Source organism: Talpa occidentalis, unplaced genomic scaffold (genome assembly GCF_014898055.3).
Source record: "Talpa occidentalis isolate TD23 unplaced genomic scaffold, MPIMG_talOcc4v2.1 talOcc4.13, whole genome shotgun sequence".
NCBI classification, from domain to species: Eukaryota; Metazoa; Chordata; class Mammalia; order Eulipotyphla; family Talpidae; genus Talpa; species Talpa occidentalis.
The window spans coordinates 96,786,875-96,811,210 of record NW_023601322.1 but is presented as its reverse complement, the minus strand read 5'-3'; the positions used below and the strand labels follow the sequence as shown (position 1 = coordinate 96,811,210).

Genomic DNA, 24,336 nt, shown 5'->3' with positions numbered 1-24,336 from the left:
AGTAGGAAGAGAACAGTTTTAGTACAAAGTATGTGATGCTGAGCAAACAGATCAAAACAGTCTCATGTGTGCTACAGTGGAGAGCATGTCAGCATGGATTTCCACTAGCTTGTTTCCACCCTGCATTTTCTTACCTTATCGCCTTTTGGACCAGGAGGTCCCTGGAATAAAGAGAAAATATCTGATCAGTAAAAAAAGTATGCTTTGAATAGATTATCAAGGTTAATCATGAGATTTATGCAATAAGCATTAATAGAAAGAGCTGTCAATGAAGTTTTTTCAAGGAATTTTGGGTTCTAAACTTTACTTGTAATATGGTTAGAATATGAAAATGGTATGTTATACACACACACACACACACATACACACATAAACAGAGAAAATACACATGTTGTAAGTACACATAAGGAAAATGGAGATATTTTCACCTCCCACCAGGAGCCTCTATGGCCACACTGTGGCCTTGCTTTCCTCCTAGGTTCCACTGCCCACACATGATAACACGTTGGTGCAAAAAAATGCTTGGGAGTGCAAGCTCGGGATGTGTGCATATATAAATATGGACACGTGGGCCAAAAGGGAAGCCTGAGTGAGACTTAGAAACTGGAAAAAAGCCATAGAGCGGGGATATTGGGGGAGCGGGGAGGGTGGGGGGTGGAAGGGGTAGGCTCAGTTGCTGCCTGCTTGCCTCCCTGCCTGCTGGTCTGCCTGTGAGTTGAGTCAGCACTAAAGTCCCCTGTCAAATATACTGAAGGCTCCAAAGTTCTCTTTTCATCTGCCCGAATCAACAACGAACCTGCATGGCCTGGGAGGCTGGCACTACAGTACATAATACGCTTAATAAATTTTCCCAAATGGAACACACCCAACGCAAGTAGAACCCAGCTTACAAGGCCCAGAGCCTCTGGTCTGACAGCATCTTTCACTACTTTCCACAAAAGCAGTTGCTGTTCTGACCTCTGACAGAATAGATTTGTTTGCCTGGTCTTGTATTTGTGTGAATGGAATCATACATTATACACCGGCCTCTTTTGCTTGATAAATGTAAAATGCATGCATGATTTTGCATGTGGTTGTAGGTCATTTTTTCTTAATATTCCATTGTGTGAATAAACCCTCATATATTTATTCACCTTACTGTTGATATCCATCTGTTTCCAGGGGGTTCTAGGTCTTGGCTATTCCAAATAGAACAGCTATTTAAATCATCTTAGTGTATGTCTTTTCACAAAAAAGTCCCTGTGTTTGCGTTGAGTGCAAATCTGGGGTGGGATTGTTTGATTATAGAAAATAAGTATGTTCTGTGTTAGGAGACACTGTCACATGGTTTCCAGTTTGGTTCTAACAACTTACTTTCCCACCAGCAACATATGAGAATGTCAGTGTCCCTATGTCATTATCAGCACTTGCTTTTCTCTTTTTCATTTTACTTGTTTTGGTGAGAGACGTAGTAGTTTCACATTACTCTCTAATTTGTATTTTACAGTAATCTTTTAACTTGAATGCTTTTTAATGTATATATTGGCCATTTTGCATATTCTTCCATAAAATGTGTTCACATTTTTTGTTTTCTTCTGAATTGTCCTAATTTACTAGAACACTTTTTATTATGAGAGTTCTGTATCTATTCTATCTACTAGTTTTTAATAAGTATTTGGCTATTTCAAACCATTTTCTATGTAAATGCCCAGCACTTGTCTTTCCAATTTGCTTTACTACACATATTTCCTTCAAACTCCTTTCATCTTGCTGTAAATGGAAACATTTCATCTTTCCTTATGACTGAATAATATTCTATTGTGTAGATAGACCACATGTTCTTAATCAAAGCCTCTAGCAGTGGGCACTGAGGTTGTTCCCATGTTTTCATTATTGGAAATAATGCTGCAGTGAACATTGTAGAACATATACTTTTTTAAGATGATGGTTTCATGTTCTTCAGGTTTCATGTTCTCCAAGGCGGGATGATGGTTTCATGTTCTCTAAGGCAGGGTGGCTGGGTCATGTGAAATTTCCATTTTTGTTTTTCAGGGTAAATCCAAATCACTTTCCAAAATGACTGCACCATATCCTCTCTAGTACCTCTTTAAATATTCTGGATGTGAGTCTTTCCCAAATCTCTATAGCAAATATACTCTCCCACTCTGTCGATTATGTTTTCATCCTCTTATCTTCAGTCTTTGATGAACAGACGCTCTCCATTTGAATAAAAGTCAATTTAACATTTTTTCCCTCTTTTAGTGACCCACTCAAGAAATCTCTGCCTACTTCAAGATCATAAAGAGGTTCTACATTTATCCTAAAAGTTAAAAATTTTATTGTTTTGTCTTTCATATTTCTATCTGAATTGACTAGGAATTGGTTTTGTGTCTCATGCAAGGTCAATGCTGAGATGGATTCTTCCCTACAGGGGTGCCAAAGTAATCCAATGCCATCGAAAATGCATCTTTTACCTGTTGCTATGGCTCTATCCTTGTCATAAATCAGATGAGCACTGTAAATGGCAGAATCTTCCCTAGCCTGGGTCACTGGGTGTGTGAGCTCTTGCTTACCAGCCCGTGGGAACAGCAAAAATGAGGGGAAGGCAAAGGAGGGGATCCACATATACAGAGGACCTATTTAGGAATTTTCTTTTAAAGATTTATTTATTTATGCATACAAGAACTGGGGTACAGGCCAGAGATGTGGGGGGTGAGAGGATTCACCAGAGACAGAGTGGGGAACACAACATGCAGATTGACTGAAATAACACTGCCGAGGGGAGCAGCGGGCGAATCAGCAGAGGTCTACTGTGCCATGTGGGTGGCTCCCTGGCCGGCCAGGGATCGAACTCAAGCTGCAGAGGCTGCGGATTGCTTCATAGTGTGGTGCTTAACCCCTTGTGCCACCAGGGAGGCCCCCCCCTAATTAGGAATTTCTACTTTGTTGAGCAGCAGTCTATTCGCGTGCCACACAGAAATTTTATTTATCTTTGACTAGAAATACATAGCAGGAAATACTAACTGTAGAGATGTTAATACTTTTCCCACCTCTAGTGCTTGAAGGTGAAGTCTCAGCCTACCTGAAGAACAAGAGCTGTTTAATGTTTCCTTCCATCTCACCTCTTCATCTTCAACAGGGTCAATAAAACAACCATAGACAGGAAGTACAGCCACATGTAGCAAAGAACCCCCTCAGGTCCTGGAGGAGACTGAGTCATCACATCAGGAAAGGGTGAAAACGCCCTGTTCACAGAATATCTCCTGCTGAGGACCAGCTACAGAGGAACAGAGCTAACTCCCCACTTTCAGTTGAACCACCTTTGCTAAGTGATGGAAAGTTATCAAGAAATCCATAATAATGATAATGTCACATCTCATTTTTTAAGGATTAATTTATTTATGCATACAAGAGCTGGGGTACAGGCCAGAGGTGTGGGGGGTGAGAGGATTCACCAGACAGAGTGGGGAATAGAAGAGGGGTAGAACATGTGGGTAGCTCCCTGGCTGGGCAGAGGATCACACTCATGCTACAGAGGCTGTAGACAATTTCATAGGTTGTGTCTTAACCCCCTGTGCCACCAGGGAGGCCCACATCTCATGTTTTGTATGTTCTACCAGCAACAAAAAACTTTCACTAGTTTCTGCTTGTAATCTTCTCCCAACGCAATGAACAAAGTATTGTGATATTTCTTTGACAGATGCCAGAAATAAAACTTAAAGATGATCAAAATTAGGGCTCTTGTGACTTAGCCAGGACTTTAACCTCATCTGTGAGATTTTCAGGATGGTGGGTTTGGATGCTGAGTGTGGGGCTGCAGAGCCAGCAGCAGATTCTCAGAAGGATCACGACAATATGCCCATTTGCACCGTTTATCCAGGGCCTTCTCAACTGCACTCCCCACAGTGTCTGAACATCCAAACTTGAGAAAGTGGACTTGTAGAGGGGCAGGAGGAGAGGGCTAAGTTGATGGAATCAGCCAGACAAACCCTTTTGTCTCTAATCCCCACATAATTTTGCAATTGGAAAAAAAGGGAGCCAAGAAGATTATCATAATGTTTTTATTAACGCTCTTGGTGACTCAAGGAGTGAGTGATGAGTATGGTCTGTGTGCTTGCCTCTGTAAAATTAAGGTTAAGGGATTTATTTGGTCATTTTCAACATAGTCAGAATACTCATTAATGCTCTACCACTTGGATTCCATTTCTGGCACAGGAAACCCAAAGGAAAGAATAATAGAAGGCCTGCAGTTGAGTTTAAGAAATAATGGAGATCTTAGTCTTGGTTTAGTTATTATGTTATCTCCCTTTATTTTGACTTTTATCTATGTTCACTGTGTGCCTATCAAGAGTGGTAAGGCTGCAAGCGCTGGTGAGGACATGGAGGGGGGAGCCTGATTTAGAAAAACAAGCAGCCTGTATTGGAAAAGCTATTGTCCAGTGCCAAAGTGCTAGTCCCACATTCAGAATAGATTAGCATAAAGAAAAATGAGCTCTGGAAAATGCAGCCACTGCAAGATGGCTTTACAGCCACTGTGGGCCCCTCCCCAGCCCAATAAGCTTCTCCCCCCTAGTCTCATTTGCTGTTGCTGGTGAGATTGCAGAGGCTGAGCCGTCCCCATATCAGGCTTCTGAAGACGCTTTGGCTGGAGGCATGTTTGGGGTCAGCTTTCCTGAAATTATTTTATAGAAGGGACCAGGAGTCGCTTTTTTCCTCCACAAAACCACAAGCGTCAGCAAGAGCTCTACAGACTGCTAGAGAAGGCAAGGAGGCTTGAATCCCCAACATGTGAAAATCTGTGTTCACGATTGAGCAATAAATTGCTGCTTCAATAGGGGGTGTTTCTGAGCAGACAGACTGGCGTCCTGGCACCTGCTAGCTCAAGACACAGTGAAGCCGAGGTCAGCCCCCACCCACAGCTGTGCAACCGCCGGGGCACCATACCCCACTTGTGCTCCCAGGATTAAGAGCAGGTGTTTTCTTCTGCTCTGAGTGACACCCCCTCTTCCTTCTGAGCTGGACTCTCTTCACTGCAAATAGAGGTTGAACTGTAATAAAAATGTGGGCAACCTTAGCTGCAGTAGACAGTATTTCAAAGTACTATCGATGGGAGTCTTGGTTCTTTCTACATTAAAACATGACAAATGAAACAAAGTGTTGTTAGATTATAAAGCTGGGTCATTAATTTTTTTCTCTTTAGACTAAAACAACTGAGTATTCTTAATGAAAGGATAGACAACTGAGTGTTAATCACACAAATGGATGGATTATTTGAATTGCAGAGTATTTTACTAGGTGTTTTGTTGTGCCCAACCGCACCAAGCTAACAATCTAATATTTACTGGTTCAGGTATCAGGATCAGTGGCTGGTTGGTAATCATTTGAAGATAGATTTTTGTTGCTAAAGCAAGGCTGAGGTCAGTGTGAAAAGGGAACATCTTTCTTAGAGTTTCTTTTGGTTTTGTCCAGTTCTTCTGTTCTGATTGCATAGGCTGGAGTCAGATCTTTCCTAATGTCCATTTCACGATAAATAAGAATATTTCAGATGATACTTACAGTTGGTTTTATAAAGCGGGTCTAACTGCATATATTTTCAAAGGCGCTAACAAAGTTTTCATTAGTGACATGACTTTCAGAATGTTGTTAGAGAGTAAATCATCATCCTACCAAGACATTCATAAATGTCGGTGGCAAGCCTCAAATTAGCCCCTATTGCAATGACATTAAATTCAGAATGTACATCACAACCTTTCCATTTGTACCACACCTGTGCCAATTTCATTTTCCCCAAAGCTTCTACCCCAAAACCCAAGGCTTTAGCCACCTTTCCATGCTCTATTATATATTTCAATTAAAAAACAAAAATCAAGTAAAAAGCAACAATGAACAAGAAGCAGAATAAGTGAGATTCAGGAAAATACTGAATTTTGAACTACATGAAGTAATCAAAATATAGTTGGAAAAAGACAGACATTCATAGGGGCTGATGTTCCAATAAAGGCTTTTCACTCAGCAGAACTATAAATTTCACCTACTTTGAACTGGAAAAAGCTAAAGTGGGAATCATTTTTAAAAGATGGCAGTCATGAAAGCAAAATTAAATTCTGTAAGAGGTAGAAAAACTGGAAAATGAGAAAACCCTGGAAATTCTTGGCAGACAGACCGAAGTGCTGGAATAAGAATGGGTTATGATTTCTGTTCCAGAAAACCATAGATCATTTTTTGTTTTTGCAATATAATAAGGCTTTTTCTGATTAATCTTTTCATGACTATAGAATTATGAGGACAAGCAAGTTTCATTTTCTAAGTATTTATAGCCAACTATCAGCCAGGCAACGTTCTCTGGGTCTGGAGGAGGAACATGTAAACATAATTATAATCGGAGGAATAAATGCCGTGTTGTGGGAGTGCAGAAGAGCCGAGCCGGCAGGAAAGCTGCAGTTAAAAAGATGATATTAGAATAGGTTCTGGCAAACTGTCCTTAGATAAGGGGGTGGGGGGGAGCCAAGAAGATGTGTTGGGGTCAGAGGACACCCAGCTACCACAGATGATGAAGAGGCTTTAAGAGTAGTCAGAATAGGGAGTGTAGATGGGGAAGGAGAGGCAGAGACAGTGACAAAGGCTGGCGAACAACATGCAGGTGCTTAGGCCAGATTCCATCATTGGTTTTACAAGGGGAGGACCAGATCAAGGGTGTTTTGTGGAAGGCTGAGAACATTGAATGTTATTCCTCTTCGAAAGCTGGTACCTTGGTCCAGGAGACAGATGGTGAAGATGGGAATTAAGATGACAACAAAGAAGACACAAAGTTCTAGATTCAGAAGGCATAGTTGAGGTAGAGCCAACAAGACAAGTAAATTAGTTGGACAAGGGAGGGGGGGCAGGGCACAGGTGGTCAACATAGTTTAAAAAATCTTGCTCCTTTGGAAGTTCCCAATTTAGTGCATTTGCAGAAAAGTATTGTCCCAAGTTGGGTCATGTCAGATAAAAACAGCAGCTCCAGAGTCAAGTGCACCATAGAGAGGTTTGAGTCTGGTTTTAGGGGTGTATTTGAAATCCAATCAGATTTCTGGCAGCTTTCACTGGAATAATCACAAATAGCTAAGAGAGAGAGACAGAGAGAGAGAATTCCTCATCAGCACTGTTGGGGAAAAGGAAGCAGCAAGTTCTAGGTGGGTGACCACCCCATGCAGAAGCCTTCCTCCTGTGTACTCATCAAGGACAGTTTTATTTCCTTTCCTCTGCCTTTTAAAATGGAAACGGAGCACAGGCTTACTTTAAAAGCCATCCTCCCCTTCATCTCTTACAGAAATGAGAGCCGACCACACAGGCCCTCTTAGGAGCAGAGGACCAGCTCAGCAGCTTGTTTCAAGTGCATTGCTCTGCAATTGCACAGACCCCATCGCTGCTCACAGTCTCATGGGAGGAGGAAGCCGGGGTCTCTAGGGGTCTTCTTGTTCAAGTAGCAGAGAAATTTCAATTCCATGCATCATAAGGCTTCTACCTCCCCCATTAGACTGCCTCATTCACTTCGTGTGTGGTGTTAATGAGAGATATTCACACCACATGTTTGTGTGGAAATTGAGTTTGGTGCCTTGTTTTTTTCCAGGTATCTGAAACTCTGCACATCACATTATGAACAGGCTCAACACTGGGGGAGTCTAGTGATTACCTGACAAATAGAGACCCTAGCTATTTTCACATGACTAAGTCTATTCTACTTTTGAATCTCACTGAAATGGGAACATATATTCTTTCAAGTACGTATCTCAATCTTGAACTCACACATAGTCTTTCATTTTATTAGCATAATATACATATACACATTGTTTCATAGATTTTCTATTTTGCAAATAACTTCAGCTAATGATGTATACATTTTAAACTTTTCAATGGAAAATCTCATGTGAAAATATTGGAGTTCCTATATATAAGTATCAGTCAATGTGCATATCCTTGTATAACATTTTCTTGCAAATACTTCAGGAAAAAATATACAAAGTAATGTATAATTTGGGGAAATATTTTAAAATAAGTATCTTGGTGGTTAGGAGATCAAATGTTGGAGTTAAACAGACTTAGACTGAAATGATAGTTGTGATGCTTTGTGTAATATCTGGCCAACAAATTAACCTGTTTGAGCCTCAGTTTCTTCATCCATAACATGGGAGGGAATAATTTAAAACTGGGGGGAGGGAGTAATGCTTAACATTTGGTTAAAACGAGCATTATAAATGAAGCCCAATCTACTGACAGCAGACACTATTGAGTGCACAATCAATATGTTAAATATTTTAATCATGGTAAACTTCAAATGTCTTCTTCAGGTACTTGACCTGAGGATGTAAAGTAAAGTAAGATACTGGTTTTCTAAAATCAACAGGCAATGTGTTGAGACATGTGGTAGGTAGAGATGGTTGAAAACATTTGGAGATTACAAAGGTTTAATGTGATTTATCTCAATGCTCGGGAACTATCACCAAATGAAGCCAAGCCAAGCACTTCATCATCATATTAACCACATTAGTTTAATGACTAAACAAGACAAAACTTTAGACCCTAGAACTACTTAGTTTTACCTAGCATACAGTAGCTGTTCAACAAATTCTTGGTGAACTGAAATACCAGGAAAAGAAAGGATGCAACGATACTGTGTACAAAGAAGCAACATATTAAGAATGATACAAGAACCAGATTCAATATTGCCGCAGAAGAGCTGTGTTTATTATAGTGTCAAACTGCCCAATTGTCCGAGGGAATTATAGCTATAAACAGATTTATAGCTTCAGACTTTACACCTTTCATTTTGCATTCAAGATGAAAAGAGACCAAGCAGGAAAGGGGGCTAGGTCTAAACAGAAATGTAAGCTATGAAAACCCACTTACTGCAAACTAATTTTTACAGCAATTATTTTGTGGATGTTTTCTGAGATCGAAACTGTAATTCTTTTGTGATGTTAGTTTGAACCCCAAACAGAGGACTATATGTGGTCTTGATCAGCCTTAAATCATAAGCAGCTGCCATCAGGAAACAATTAGTGAGGTCTAGCACTAGCAGGAACTTTTTAAAAATCAAACATTAGAAAAGGACTCTCCAAAGCAAGACTGATGTAGCTCAATGGAGTTAAGGGCTTATAAAACAGCAGGAATTGGCGAAGCTCACTCTGGCTTTCTTTTCTAACACAATACAAATTAAATACAGCCAAATTACTGCTCCTGCCAATCAAAACCAAAGGGTCCCTTCTTTCTAGCATCTTACCCTGCATGTGAATGTTTTAAGAGGTCGCTAAAACTTTTTTAACTTTGAAGGGTTTTTTTGACTTATTTTTCAGAGGGCAAATAAAATGAACTCCATGTTGAAAGACTTGGAATCCTAAACATTCCATTTGTCGAAAGAAAGTATCAACTTGCTTCCTAAATGCCCACCATGGTGTTTGTGATTTTACTGCTAAGGGTGTAAGCTATCCTACAATACTCTTCCTGTCCTCCGTATAATTCAAATAAATTCTGACCTACATCTGTATTTGAACCTTGGGTTAATTTACAGTTGTCTATTTCAGCACGTTTCCTAAAGCACTGTCCCAGTATAAATTTGCCCAGGTTACTTATGAAAGCCTGGCTTGAGTCTTTGCTTCATTTGTACTATCTTACAAAGCAATATAGGTTTTGTGGAGGGCAACTGAGCACAGCACAGGGACAAGGGGAATGTAGTGGAGTCTAAGGAGATATTTACAAGGAATGAAAAGACAAAATGTTCGATGACATTTTGAATTCAAATCCTGCGTTGCAGGATGTGTCTATGACCCCCCAGCTGCCAATGTAAATGAGAAGTGCAGGCACCCTCATTCTGAACTGATAACTAAAAGGATCAAAAAGTTTCTAATGTCAGTTTCTACTGCCCCCATGCTCTCTATCTCCAGATGTTTCTGTATCTTCACCCTGATGTCCCTGAGGAGTGAATGGGATACCACGCATTTCCACCTACTGACCTGCTATGTGCTGAGGTTCTTTTTGTCTCTCCAATATTCTGATTCCCTGGATTCCTGCCCTCAGTCTCCAAACCCTCACCTAATGTCAAGGGGAAGGAACCTTGTCTTTCCTAACCTCTGTGCCTTCATGTTAATGCCTGTCTTCATACTCTCTCCTGCCCAAGTCCTGAAATAATAGATTGATCCTAGAAAGAAAGGAAATTGGATTTGAGGATAGATAAAGATGGTAGTAGAGTAGAAGTCATATTTTTATAGTCTGGTTTGCAGGGAAATAAAGTAACATGAGTTGAAACACATATTGCTCTTGAGGGTGTTTCTTTCCATCAGGAAGAAGAAAGCCTTGTTACGGGAAGGGAAGTTGCTGAGCCAGGACTGGGGGCCCCAGAAAGGAGTTACCCCGGACTAAATTAAACCAAAAGTAAATAAATCGAAGTTTTGGGGAGGAAGGGCTGACAAAGCCCATAAATGTCAGTTGCCCAAATTTGTGTCTGAACCTTTTGTCTTTTTACTCTGCTCCCTTCATCAGCAATCACAAAGACCCTCAAGGCTTGAACCATTACCTGACTTATGTCCTCAACTCTTTTTCCAAGTTGCTCTGCTGCATTCCCAACTGCTCACCAGATGTCAAAGCTGAGATATGCCATCATTAGCTCAATGCAACATTATTAGATTAAACTGCTGGATTTCTACTGCAAACCGATCAGGACCCTTGTTTTTATTTGATTAAACCCACCACTGCCCTTCCAACACTAAAAGCTGGGTGTTATACTTGATCAGTAAATGGACTCTATTACCAAGCTCTGATGAATTTCATTTTCCACGCTATTCTTTGAGTCTCCATGTTTGCTGCCAGCATCTGTGTTTCTGGATGGCAAGAATAGTCCATAAGCCTCTCCTGGTCTTCCCTCACACTGCCCCAGCAAACATACTATAGTCAGATGATTTTTTTTCCTAAAGCACCTTGTAAAACTATCATTCTTCAGCTCCAAAGCAATTCCAGGGACCATTTTGCCATCCGCGGTGACAAAGTTGCTACAGGCAATGACACTTGATGGACGCAAAGGTCATCGAGTGAACAATGGATGGGAACTGTGACCACCTCACCTGTGGGCAACCAAACATTCCATGCCTCTTGATATGATGAACTTGGAAGCATGCTTCACCTTTAGAAGAGACTCTTTTCAATACTCTAATCAAACCTCTAAATAGACCTTGCAGTTTACAATATAGAAGATAGCGGAACGAGTTAATTGCATCATCAGGAAGTCATTACACCAATCCAGAATGTGAGGCATTCTCTGTTGGTATCCCAGAAAATCTGATGGCATGAAAAAGTAAAAAGAGAAGGAGGATGACTATCAGTAAGAGAGAAGAGTTACAGCAATTAATTGCCAAGTGTGGGCTTTGAGTCTTGATTCAAATATACCATTTATACAAGAAGCATTTTTGAGGCAACTGGGGAATTTGCATATGGACTGGGTATGATGATATGCTGAAGTGACTGCTAATTTTATTAGGGTTGATAGCACATGATGGTTATGTCCAAAAACTCTCTATAGAGCTACTCTCTATAGAGTAGCTCCCCCAGTACCTCCACCCTAGCTTCCACCCAATTAAGGGTTCGTATTTCCACATTTGCAGACACAAAGACAGACATCTAGCTTTAGCTTTTAAATATATCAGCAACAAAACAAAACAAAATACATGAGGGAAGCAATTCATGACCCAAGATTAGCACCAATAATTCTTGAAACTGGAGAGTAAATCTAGGGAAATTGATGATACTATTTTCTTTTCCTTTTCAGTATGCTTGAAAATTTCTCAAAGAGGTTGTTACACAATTAAAAAAATTATTTTAGAAGACCCTCAGATTCTTACCAAATAAAGCATTCATTTCCACCTTTGTCAAAGTCCTTTGTTATCTGCTCTTAACTTCTTCCCAGCTTCCCCCGCCCCCCCCCACCCCCATGAGGATCCTCTGGTCCTGGATTCCAGCTGTTGCTTGCATCTGATATGCTCTGTGTCTTTGCTTCTGCCATTCTTTCTGCTGAACATACATAATCATTATCATCTCTTTTAGAATAATTAGAGCACACCTTTCTTGGTACCTCTTACCTGGCAACCTTAGCTACAGAGCTAGTGGGGGAATAAAAGCATAGTAGAATGTTGAGTTTCTGAAGGGAATGTTAGTCCTCAGTACAAGTCCCATCTCTTACTCCTCTCTGATTATAACCGACCATTGACAGCTCAGCTGGAGACTTCCCTAAGCTTCACTGGAACCTCTTTTGGACCTCTTCCCCTGTTCTTGAACTTCTAAAGTATTTGTGTCTCTTTTGCAAACCTTAGCTCACCCTGCTGTGTCTAAGATAAACTTCCTACTACATGATTAGAGCCCCAGAAGGCAGAGTGGATCTCGGGGAAATGTAACAACACTGACTTTGGAGGCTGTCATATGTACTAGCATCTTTGCTGGGTTGCCTGGCCCCTCTATGCCTCAGTTTGCACATCTGTAAGGTGGAATAAACAATAATGACCTCAGGTGGGAGCTATAGGAAATAATTAAAAGAACATATGGTCTTCGATAAACATTTTCTCCCTTTCCCCTTTTTCTATCTGGTTCAAATATATATCCTTGTACCTTATACAACTAAGTGTCTGATAAACATATTTGCAGATTTCTTCCAACAGGGGCCTCTACCAGAACACCACGGCCAAAATTAATATCCCTGAATAGTCTGGTGATAATCAGAAAGTCACAGCCAGTTGCCTGCCCAACATGCTTCCATGAATGCTGATGAGGAATACTGAAGCGACAGATTCAGGACTCCGGTTCAAAAGAGCTAAGACCCACAGCAAAGGAACAAAAACCATTCTGCACAGTCTCGCAGTTGAAATGAGCCCAATGCCATGGATGATTTTTTCCTCATATCTCAAATACAGGCAGATAGTTTTGGCTCCAGCTGTCTCCTGCCTATGACCCCAAACTTTTAGAGAGTGTAGTCTATTCTCTTTCCCTATGATTTTCAATACCGAGTCACTCCTAAAACCATGGAATCACCAGGCCAGTCAAGTCACTGACACTCTGTGTATGGCCAACTTGGAGTCTTCACTGTCTTGGGGGCTTTCCCCATCACCTTCTTGGAAAAGGAAAGATTCCTTCTCACCCTCTTATGTCCTTCAAACTAGCTCCCCCAGTACCTCCACCCTAGCTTCCTTCTCCCCATCTGCACACTCCTCCTGGACAGTTCACCCCTTTGCATTGTTTCAGCCACAACCTGCAGCTCACTCCCAGACATGGCTAGCCTCCAGGACCACACCCAATACCCACTCTTTGTTTCCTCCTGGAAGGCTCATTCTGCTCTCACCCACCACGATGAGTAAATTGCATGTGTTCACTCCCTGTCAAGCTGGCCCAGATTGAGACTCTGGAAGAATTAGGTCAGGAGGCTTTGCAGCCCCAGGCTGGGGATCCCACTGGGCAGTTATAACCATGCCTGCACCCTGGCTGGGTGGTCTTGCCCAGTGCACAGCCTGCACAGATGTGACTGGTGGGGTTGAACTTTCCAAGGGGCAAAAGTTTGTTAAGAAATGCAAAACTTGGGCCTCCCCGGTGGCGCAGCAGTTGAGCGCTGGGTTGTGAAGCTGCCCTCAGCTTCTGCAGCGCCGGTTCAATCCCCGGCTGCTTCCCGGCCACCAGAGGAGGGTCCCACATGGCCCACAGACCTCTCCTGCCACCCGCTGCTCCCCTCAGCAATGTACTTCGGTCCTTCCGCCTGCTCTGCTCCCCGCTCTGGCTCTGGTGAATTCTCTCACCCTCCCACGCTTCTGACTGTACCCAGTGCTTGTATAAATAAATCAATCTTTAAAAAAAAAAATTGCAAAACTTGACTATGTTTATTTTTTTCCCCGTAGCTCAGGCTGCCAGGTAGGAGGTTCCATGGAAGGTGTGCTGTAACTACTCTATGCAAAATGAAAATTGATGGTATTTTTTGACGATCTCAACTGAAAAACTGTCATATTTCATTTGCTTCAACTTCATGTATTTTCCATTAAAGAGAATTTACTCAGTAGGAATGACTATGATAGATTCTACCTTATCAAAGAATTTAAATAATTAGCACTGAATATGCTAACCGTTTGAAGAAAATAAACCTGAGGTGTAAAATCTCACATTAGGTTGTAGTAGAATCTTTAACAGTAGTTATTTTAGGTTTATATGTGCCCTCTTCAAAAAAAATGATAGAATATAATATTTCTGGAACTATCTTTTTACTTACTACCTTAATTCAACCATTCTTAATTCACATTTAAATAACTGAAGGTGGGGCCTCCATGGTGGCCTGGGGGCTAAGTCTCAGTGCTATCTCTATATGGCCTGAGTTCAATGCCTGGCCAGGCAGCTAACCCACATGGCGCAGCAGACCTCTCCTGTCTTGCCAGCTACTCCCCTTAGCAGTGTATTTCAGTGGATCTGCCGGTTCTACTCCTTACTCTGTCTCTGGTGAATCCTCTCCCCCTGATGCACCTCTGGCCTACACCCCAGTTCTTCTATGCAAAAATAAAAAAATCTTAAAAAAATAAGGAAAGAAAACACTGAAGGAAAAAAGAGAATGTGGCCAATATCATACAAGTAGACTTAAATTCAGGTCCTATCTCTGTAGTCCCACTCAAGATATTGCACATGCTGATTTTAAAACAAACTGCCAAGAACAGTTTGTTTCAACATTTATACCATCAAAAAAATAAAATTATCCAATCCAAATCATTAATTTTTAACATTATCCAATAAGAATCTATTGTATGTTTTCTGCATATCAACAGTGTATAAAGAAATGGAAATATAGGAATGATTAAGAACTGGGAATAACAGTGTCCACATATGCAAATCAGTGTCAGGTTAACTTAATTATTTGTGAAACAATGAATTGTGCTGTTCACCTTTATTTACACAAAATTAAGAGAACCATATTTGATAGAAAACAAAGTATGAAATTGGCAAGAGAAATTCTTTAATTCATGTCAGTGGAAAGAATTCTAAGTTAAAATTAAACTTTGAGATGATGTTATACCATTTCAATCCACAAATGACCATGTTAAAATAAAGAAATATGGCTTACAGAAAAACAAACAAACAGTTTTTCCTCTGTGTCCTCTTAAAGATATAAGCTATTTGGAGTACAATGGAATCTTCCATATCATTCTAGCCATTTACTTAATACAACACAGACTAAAACGTTAAGACTTGTGTAATCATTCTCTCAATCATATAACCACACATAATGTATAAATAATAGGGAATGATGGTACTTCATCAAGTCTAACATGATTTACTCAGGATAGAGTACATTACTAGTTTAATATGACAGTTCTATCTCTGCACACACACGTGCACACACCACATGCACGCCATCACACACACCGACGCATGCTTTCCAAATTTCTTGGAGAATGTAAATATCCACTCCCTACCCCCAAGCCAGACTCTATGGATCTGAAAAAGACTGGACTGGAACACAAACATGAAATATGGGAATTGCTAAAGTGTTAGGTTAGAAGGAGCTTAGTATATAATTAGAAACATATGAAGAGAAAGTTAAATACTGCCCCCAAATATATTATTTTATGCAAGAATAATTCCTTCAAGGCACACGCAATTTGGTTTTTATACATTTTAGTAAAACGTTGTGAAATGACCATGACAATGTCAGAACAACAACAACAACAACAACAAAGCAAAAAGGAATTTGGGATAAAAGACAAAGTGGCAGCTTCAACTTCTTTTCAAGCGCATCTGAAAATCTACAAATGGAAGCCACACGCCTCCCTATGCAGTTGTCTGATGGTATTTGCTTGTGGTTTTCTCTTGCATTTTTTTCTCACTGAGTAATGCAGAATTACAACACACACACCACTTTAGTAGTCCGAATTCCTAAGGGAATTATAGCTCCTTTATGTTCACATGCAACTCCAAAAGGGAGTTATTGGAGGGTTTTTAAATGCTAAAACTCTTATGAAAAAGATACACCCTGTATGGAAGGGGTCACTTTCACCTCATACAATAGCTCCTCTACTTCCTTATCTTCCACTGAAGGTGCTGATGAAATTATTTGGCATCAAAAAAATAAAAAATAAAAGGATGATGATATATCTTTATAAAACCTACAAGATAGAATCCTTCAGAATTTTTTAAATAATTCATCTCTATGGTTTGTAGTAAGTTATCCATAGTGGGCAGATATTATTGCTAAAACATAGAGTCATTCCATGACACTATGGATGACTAATTAAAATCAAAGCCAAAGCTTCAACAAAGAATGGTTTCTGCAAAGAAACTGTTACAAAACAAAATAGCATCAGTGTGAGCCTGGGTTAATACTGTTTATTTTCACCAAGGATTAAATATTAGTACAAATAAACTACTACTATGAGAGGAAACAAAAGTGTCCAAATATTAAAAGGGATAAAAGCTTGGCCAAGTGCTTAGAAACCTCACAATCTTGTTTCAAAAGCATGACTGACCATATATGAGCTTACTTATTGGGCATTTAGAATTAGGAAAAGGGGCCTCCCCAGTGGTGCAGCGGGTTGAGGGCAGCGCTGTGAAGCTGTCTGCAGCTTCTGCAGTGCATCACTGCCGGCCAGGGAGATACCGATATGGCGCATCAGACCTCTCCTGTCTCCCTGTTGCTCCCCTCAGCAGTGTATTTTAGTCAGTCTGCATATTCTGCTCCCCGCTCTGTCTCCAGTGAATCCTCTCACTCCCTGCATCTCTGGCCTGTACCCCAGTTCTTATATAAATAAAAATAAATCTTTAAAAAAATAAAAAAAAATAAAATTAGGAAGAGAGTTTTCCCTCTCCCTTAGTGTTTCCTTTTCTTTAACTCTTGGTATCTGCCCTTCACAACTCAATAATACTTGTTGAACTTCTATGTGCAAGAAAGTAAATCGTGTGTGTGTGTGTGTGCGCGCGCGCGCACGCACGCCATGTAGGATTCTAGAGATGAAAGATCACAGATCCAGCTCTCAAAGACCACCTAAAAGCCAGTGAGAAAGACAGAAAAGATGTTCATAAATAACTATGCTGCAAATAGGAAAAGGCAGAATGCAATAAATGTGTGGCGACCATCATACTGGGGGTCAAGCTATTAGTCACACACACAGTATCTTATCATGAGTCACACCACTTGTTGAGTTAAGACATTATCTTCTCTGATTCACAGATGGACAAAAGTGAACTCAGTGACCAAGTCACTTGTCCAAGATCATAGCGCTCTGAGTGCAAGACTTAGGGTCTGCCTGGCCTCCTTGTCTGTACAAAGTGCTGTGTGCATTCAGCACAAGGAAGAAAAAAATTGTATTCAGGTAAGGGAGAGTTGGGACCAAGCTCATCATCATTGGATGTGTGGCCACTGAGCATATCTTCGGGTTAGGAGGGAAGGAGTTCTGAAAAAAAAGAGGAAAAACAGATTTGAAGAGAAAAAAGCACATGGTTTGATGTCACAAAGAGAAATTAGTGAAAAACGAGTGGGAGAGGGCTAGAAAGACAGGCTTTGAATGCCAGGCACAGAAGCAGGTTTCACTGCGCTACGAATGGTACATACTGAGACTCAAAGTTTTGGGGTGAGAAGAGTGACATCCTCAGTGTCACGAGGGAGCCTTGCCTCTGGCAGAGACACAGCATAGTGAGGGATGCCACACTCATCCTCCACCCTCGGTGTCTCTGCTGCACACACAGGAAGGAGCTAAGGGTTCACATTCTGACTTGTGTTCCTTGCAGCAAAAACCTGCCATGCAATAGGGTGTTCTCATCAAGTGCAGAATGACAATGGTGGGTAAGGATGAAATGAAGTGGAAAGTGGAGTTGTGCCAGGTAGGCTGTGAGCTGGAGCGCACTGCTGTCCAGTCTGCCTCTGGTGGGTGTGCGGAAAATGAGCCCAGACCTTGACAGCTGGTGGTAGAGAGGAAAGCACAAGAGGACCTGGGGTGCAGAAGTGAAGTAGAGAGGAATGCTGGTGTGGGTTGCTGAGAAACAATGTAAGTACCAGAACAGGAGCACAGGCTGTGGGAGGACAACCAGAGACAAGAACCCAGACTGAATCCAGGACTGAGAGCAACTGCACTGATGCCGCGTCACCTGCATGGTTGGAGAAAGACGCCCTTCACAGCCTCATGCCTCCGTGGACTTTGGGGAAGGATCACAGGTGCTTCGATGGGGGTGTGCTCTGGCGAACACACCTGAGGGGGGAGATCCTATGCTCCTAAAACACTAACAACCACGTACATCAATGGTATTGCAATACAAAGTGAATTTTAAAAAACAACAAAGCCTCATTCCTAAATTCCCAAGGAATTTCCAGAGGTGCGGATACAGGTGGAGTCAGAGTCAGCCTGCACATAGTGGGTGTGCAGAGTGAACAGACATTCCACACTGAATTAATACTGAAAGAACTCTTGCAGGAACAGACTCTCGATCACCACCACTTCACATGGTATCACTGGCTTCTACACTGTACGGGCTAAATCCACCTGGGCCAAGTTATTGAATTAGATTATGTCCCTATGAATTAGTGAACAAATGCTAGGGTGACTTTCATTTCGATATATTATTTTTGCTCCAGGTACACCTCCCCACAAATAATTCTCTTGATCTCTACTTTGAAATACAGGTGCTCATTTGTCTATTTTCTAATAGCCTTTCTGCCCTTACTTATTACCTGTTGTCTCTTGTCAGCTTTTCTCTTTTCAGCCAACCATTTTTCTTAAGTCTCCGCGACATTATTGACTTGCATGTCCTTTCCCGCCGAGAATTTGATTTCCTTTGATAGGATGTATCCACAGCAACATCATCTCCATTCATCTCTCTGCTTTCCCCCCTTCACCACCACTATACTAGAATTGCCTTTTTTCTTCCCAATACCCTTTGACCATCTCATTTCCCTTATCAAGAACCCTTTTCTCACTCACCGAGGAAAATGCAAAGACTCTCTTTTCCCTAAGGTCTATTTTCATATTCGGTTTCATACTATCACTGTAATAGGGTTCACCGCCACTTGGCTATCCAGTCTTTGCCATTTTTTGACAATCTAAGCTAAGATCATCTGCACTGTCTTTAACTTAAAAGATGATTGGAACAACTCCTAGAGCAGCAGTTTCCTTTCTTGCTACCAGTCTGTAAAATAAAACCTTATTAATCTGGAAGTCCTCACTAGACAAATGTGCTATTGAAGAAGCTGAATTGAGCATTTTGCTCTCTAAGGAAGAGTTTTGCTCCTTCCACTGTTATCATACTGTAAATAAGATTTGTGGGGATGTTCAACTTAAAATGCTCAGACATAAACATTTGGACAAGATGCTAATTAAAATTCTGTCCCAATCTTTGAATAAACTTAAACATGTGCAGCTCTTTTTTTGGGGGGAGGGGGCAGACATATCTTCCCAGAGGAATCATAAATATGATTTTTTTCAGCCTAATCCATAAAAGCATATTCCTAATATATCCCCAAAATCTTGAACAACAAACCAACCATTTTTGGTAATATTGCTGACTTAAGAAAAAATCCATCTAGAGTTAACATCCACACACTACCCAGTAAGAGGGAGTGGAGATTTTCCAGTGGAGCAGGTAGATGAGCTAAAAGGGGTCTCTGGGGGACATGGCTATGATTCACAGATGGTGGGAAATATGGGATTGAGAACCAGGTAAGAGAACTTGTTCGAAGAAAGCTTTCTCCCCTTTCCCTCCCTTAAGTAGTTGCAAAAGGAGATGGGGGTGGGGAGAAGGTAAAGAGAAAGTTCTGCAATGTTCACACTTCCCTCTCACCACCATTAAGTGTGCTAAGGAGCCAGGGCTGGGGAAGGAACAGCCTGGATTGATGTAGTTAAATTAGTCATCTTGAATTTTATACATACATGTGTGTAAGCAAAAAATACATTAGGAAGGGATTTAGCTCAGAATCTCATAAAATCAGAGAAATTGTAAAAGTTGACATTTTGAGAAAAAAAGTGGATACTGTTTAAAGTGCCCCACCCCCAAAAAAAACAAACTGAAGGAAAAAGACATAACCCCCAAATTGTAAGTTCCTCTTACTATAAATACACTTTTAAGTGAATAAGATCATTGTTAGTGAGCCAAATAACAGAACATAGAAATTTTAATGGACATTTGATCAAATAAAAATACCCTTTAAACCATTTTAAAACCCATAAAAGTTCCTAATTTAGGCTTTAATCATACATTGCTTGCTTTTTCAGATAATGTACCTTGTAGTCCTATATTAAACAGATTTAATGTATGTAGTTTATATAAATTTACTCAAGGAAAAAGTGGATTCCTGGTGGTGGTAATGTAAGATATAGTTACATAAAATATTGTAGTTGCAGAATCATGATAATTGTATCTGCTACCAGAGATCATTTCTAAGTTGTCATATATTTAGATAGATGAAATTTGTTCTTGGCATTCAAAAGGCTTACTTATGGTATACTTTTTGCAAAAGAAATTTCCCAAGAGCAGATGATGCATTGAGAAAGTAATATATTACAAGAAGTAATAGGGAAAATGGAAAATACAGATGCGTAGGGCCTCTACATAAAATTCTTTTATAATATATAAAAATCTGCGAGCAAAGTTAACGATCAAGTCTGAAGTGAAAAACTTTAAGAACGATTTAAAGTCTAAAGATGGAAGTTCCTTTGGAAAAATATTCTGACAATGAAGTAGACATAAAAGGTAGGTTATGCTTTTCCTTGCAGACAAAGCTAGCAAACTGCTGGTTCTTTGTGCAATGGGAAGACAATGCAAGGATACCTCTCAGCTTCACTTTCCTCTCATACTTCTCCTTCCTGAAGCCACAGCTGTCCTTTTGCTGTGACGTAAGGAAGGCATTTTGACCAAACTGACTATGTGACTGGAGTGTCCACTAAACACAGAATGAAGGGGAACCAAAGCAGGTCTCCATCTGAAAATGCCAGCCCTACCCTTGCCAGAAAAATTTTCCGATGTAGCCACTTAGATCAATTTGCTTTTCTGAAGAACCACATTAAACACTACAGGTGACATGAAGGTATTCAGAAAAACCTCGATGTATTTTCAAGTCTTAGCTACAGTGATCTGCATGCCCTGGGTCTGGCATTCTTGGCTTTCTGAGCTGGTTCACCATCTTGCGTAGGGTAACTGTGGCAGTATACTCAACAATTCTCACGACCGGGCCTCCACTGGTGGTGCAGCGGTTTCGCGCCGGGCTGCAAAACTGCCCGCAGCCTCTGCAACGTCGGTTCGATCCCCAGCCGCCGGCGAGGGTCCCACATGGCACGCAGACCTCTCCTGCCGCCTGCTGCTCCCCTCAGCAGAGTATTTTGTCAGTCTGCCTGTTCTGTTCCCCACTCTGGCTCTGGTGAATTTTCTTACCCTCCCACGCTTCCGACCGTACCCAGTGCTTGTATAAATAAATAAATCTTTAAAAAAAAAAGAATTCGTATGACCATCTTTTCCCTTGCCCACTTAGTCTCTGTAACATCTCATTTACCAATGTGCTTTAATGCCGTCTTCATGTCCAACTTCCCAAGTCCTTATAGCCATATCTGCATGTCCACTTTGTTTTATCTACTGGGCAGTTGCCCTTGGGAGCTGGAGCAGATGGGGGTGCCCACCCATACCCCTCCTCCTCTAAGACACTGCTAGAACGCTGGGCCCATGTGTCCCCACGGCTTCCTGCATTCCTGCAGCAGCTGGAGTGTGCCAGACCTTCTGGGGCAGTCCAGAAATGCCAGGGAGTTAACACCCTGGGTCAGTCTCAACAATGAAGAAAGGAAATGAGTGGATAAACACGTCAACTTTCCTACCCCTGGGTGGGGCAATTCTGAGGCAAGTTCTATGTAGTCTCTCATCGGTTCCTTAAAGTGATGGAGCCCCAGTTCTCCACAGCAGTCACCTGCTCATTGATGCATTCATGTTCTGGTTTTCTTGCCTTTCCTGTCATTTCCCACTCCCTCCCAAGGCTTCTTGGATCATGTCCCAATATACTATTTAATGCCCCAATTCTTATCTTAACGGCTGCTTTGGGGTAGGCCAAAATGACTTAAAATATGTTAAAGGTTATAATCTCCTCTCAAAACCAGCACTCAAGTTCTCTCATCATCTGGTGTTTTGCCTTCTTCTGAGTGCTGTGGAGTCTGAAGATTTTAGAGACAGACTTGACACTACCCCTCATTTCATCTCTGGCAAATCATTTATTCCTCTGATCATGTGTATCATATCACATACATCAAATCTAGATGTGATCAGAAAGGATACATTATATATATGTGTGTGTGATATATAAGATATATGATTTATATATATGTATACATACACACACACACACACACACACACACATATATATCTTCCAGGCTGTTGGAAGCATAAAGTAAAATAAAGCATGCCAAGGACCTTTTTCTTTGTCTCCATCCCATTCAATGGAGTAGGCTCAAATTTAGAGAACAAGCCACAACTTTCCTTGGTAAGATTTTTTTCCCCCTCCAATAATTAATTATCTTGAGCCAACTTAGAATACAGGAACAAAAATCCCACGTAATGACTGTGTTCTCTGATATGAATATAAGTGAATTAAAGGTCAGACTTTCTCATGAAAAAAAAAATAGTGTGAAAAGAATTGTCCTGCTGAATCACATGGTTCTTTTTGCTTTTTTCATTATAATCCTTAGACGCAGTACATGTGAAAACTGTAAACTATATTGTTATGGCCCATCAATATGAGAATTAGCTCACAATAGACAGTTCATTTAACTGTTATATTAACTAACAAAAGTTCATTTAATATAACAACTAACAAAAACATGATGATAATCAATTTATGAAACAAACAGGACAGAAATAGAATTCTGATGCTGATGGGTCAGAGACATAGGGGGACTGAAATAATTCTAGTATTTACAGGGATTATGGTGTTGTAGGAAAAGATTAATAATCTCATTTCCTTCTCTATAGTTTCCTACAAATTACAGTAAGTATTGATAGGGAGCTTGTTTATTCCTGACTCATGTCTCTGACAACTTTCTTCTTTGAACTTTCATCTTTATACATATTCCTCCCTTTTCTTCAATATCACATAGGGTTCAAAAGAATTTCTGCTGACTGCATTCACATCTAATTGTAAATCATGTCTTCAGCAGTTGGTTTATATGGAAAAGGCAGTATGAATTCACTATCTGTCTACAATGAATCAAAAGTAGCTGGTCAGATCACAGTGTATAGGCTCAGAGTCAATGTGGATTTGCAACAGGGTTATTAGAACAGGATGAATAAGTACCTAATGCAAACCAGTTCACTTCAGCTTCTACTCCTGTTATCTCATATTAAAGTCCTGCGGCACTGGGTCAGAGCAGTTAAGAGTTCTGCTGTATATGATAGCACGTTGCTAAACCTGCCATCTGGCCCAACAGCTGATGTGCCTCTCACTCCACCCCGAAGAGGCCCCCCAGCTTTGCTCCTGGGAAATATTTGGTCTTCTCTGTGGTGTTATGATCACTGGGTTTATTTTTTTAGTATCCTTTGAAAAGAGCTGCAGAAAAATGTACACACTGGAAAATTCTAAATTGGAATGAATTTATTAGCAAAGAGTTCACTTACCTGAGGACCAGGCTGACCCTGAAATTGGGGGAAAAAAAAAGAGAGAGAGAGAAAATGAAAATCATTACAAAGTTATTTTTTAAGATAATACTTTTACTACCAAGATTAAAATTAGTTCTGAGGTTTTTACAAAGTAACTTTGAAGAGGATAATATGTAACTACTGACATATTTTACTCAAAAACATTCTACAACAGCTTACTATTTTTACTTTATCTTCTTTCTCTAAAATTCTGATATTATGGTCTGTTATTTGTCACTCAAGGGATTTACTTTGCTCCAGAATAAAACTGGAGAAGACAAAGGTGAGCTGCCTCACATATCATAGTGAATGGGATACTTAAAAGAAGAACCTTCTAGCACATTCTATCACTGTGGCTACATGTTCAAAGATGGGACAGAGTTAAGAAAAAAGAGGCAGATATTTTTGTTTTAGAACTCACCGAGTCTTTGAATTTCTCATTGTTTCCTTAAACTTAAAGTCAACTTTTAAAAAACACATCTTTTACTTTGCATAATCTGACTTAAGGATATTTTAAAAGATGTGAGACTATTGGCTCAAATAAAATGCATTGTAAGGGCTCACACGGACAATAGACAGGTAATCTCTTGCCATTCATTTTGAATGTCCCTTCTTAGTGTTTAAACTGATAAAAATGTCAAAGTCACATGATATAAGTGCTTCTCACTAAAACAAGCTCACTTGCCTTATTAAAACCTCCAATAGGGTTTTGTGTAAA

The 24,336-nt window shown here is 40.5% G+C and overlaps 1 protein-coding gene across 1 annotated transcript in view; it reads right to left on the bottom strand.

Annotated features, from left to right (window-relative positions):
* Nucleotides 1-24,336, bottom strand: part of COL25A1 (collagen type XXV alpha 1 chain) — a 358,553-nt gene that overhangs the window by 127,229 nt on the left and 206,988 nt on the right. Inside the window, exons 5-6 of the mRNA XM_054694567.1 lie at nucleotides 23,598-23,615; nucleotides 135-161 (exon numbers count right to left, since the gene is read on the bottom strand). Coding sequence (XP_054550542.1) covers nucleotides 135-161; nucleotides 23,598-23,615 — 45 coding nt within the window. The remainder of the gene's footprint in view (nucleotides 1-134; nucleotides 162-23,597; nucleotides 23,616-24,336) is intronic.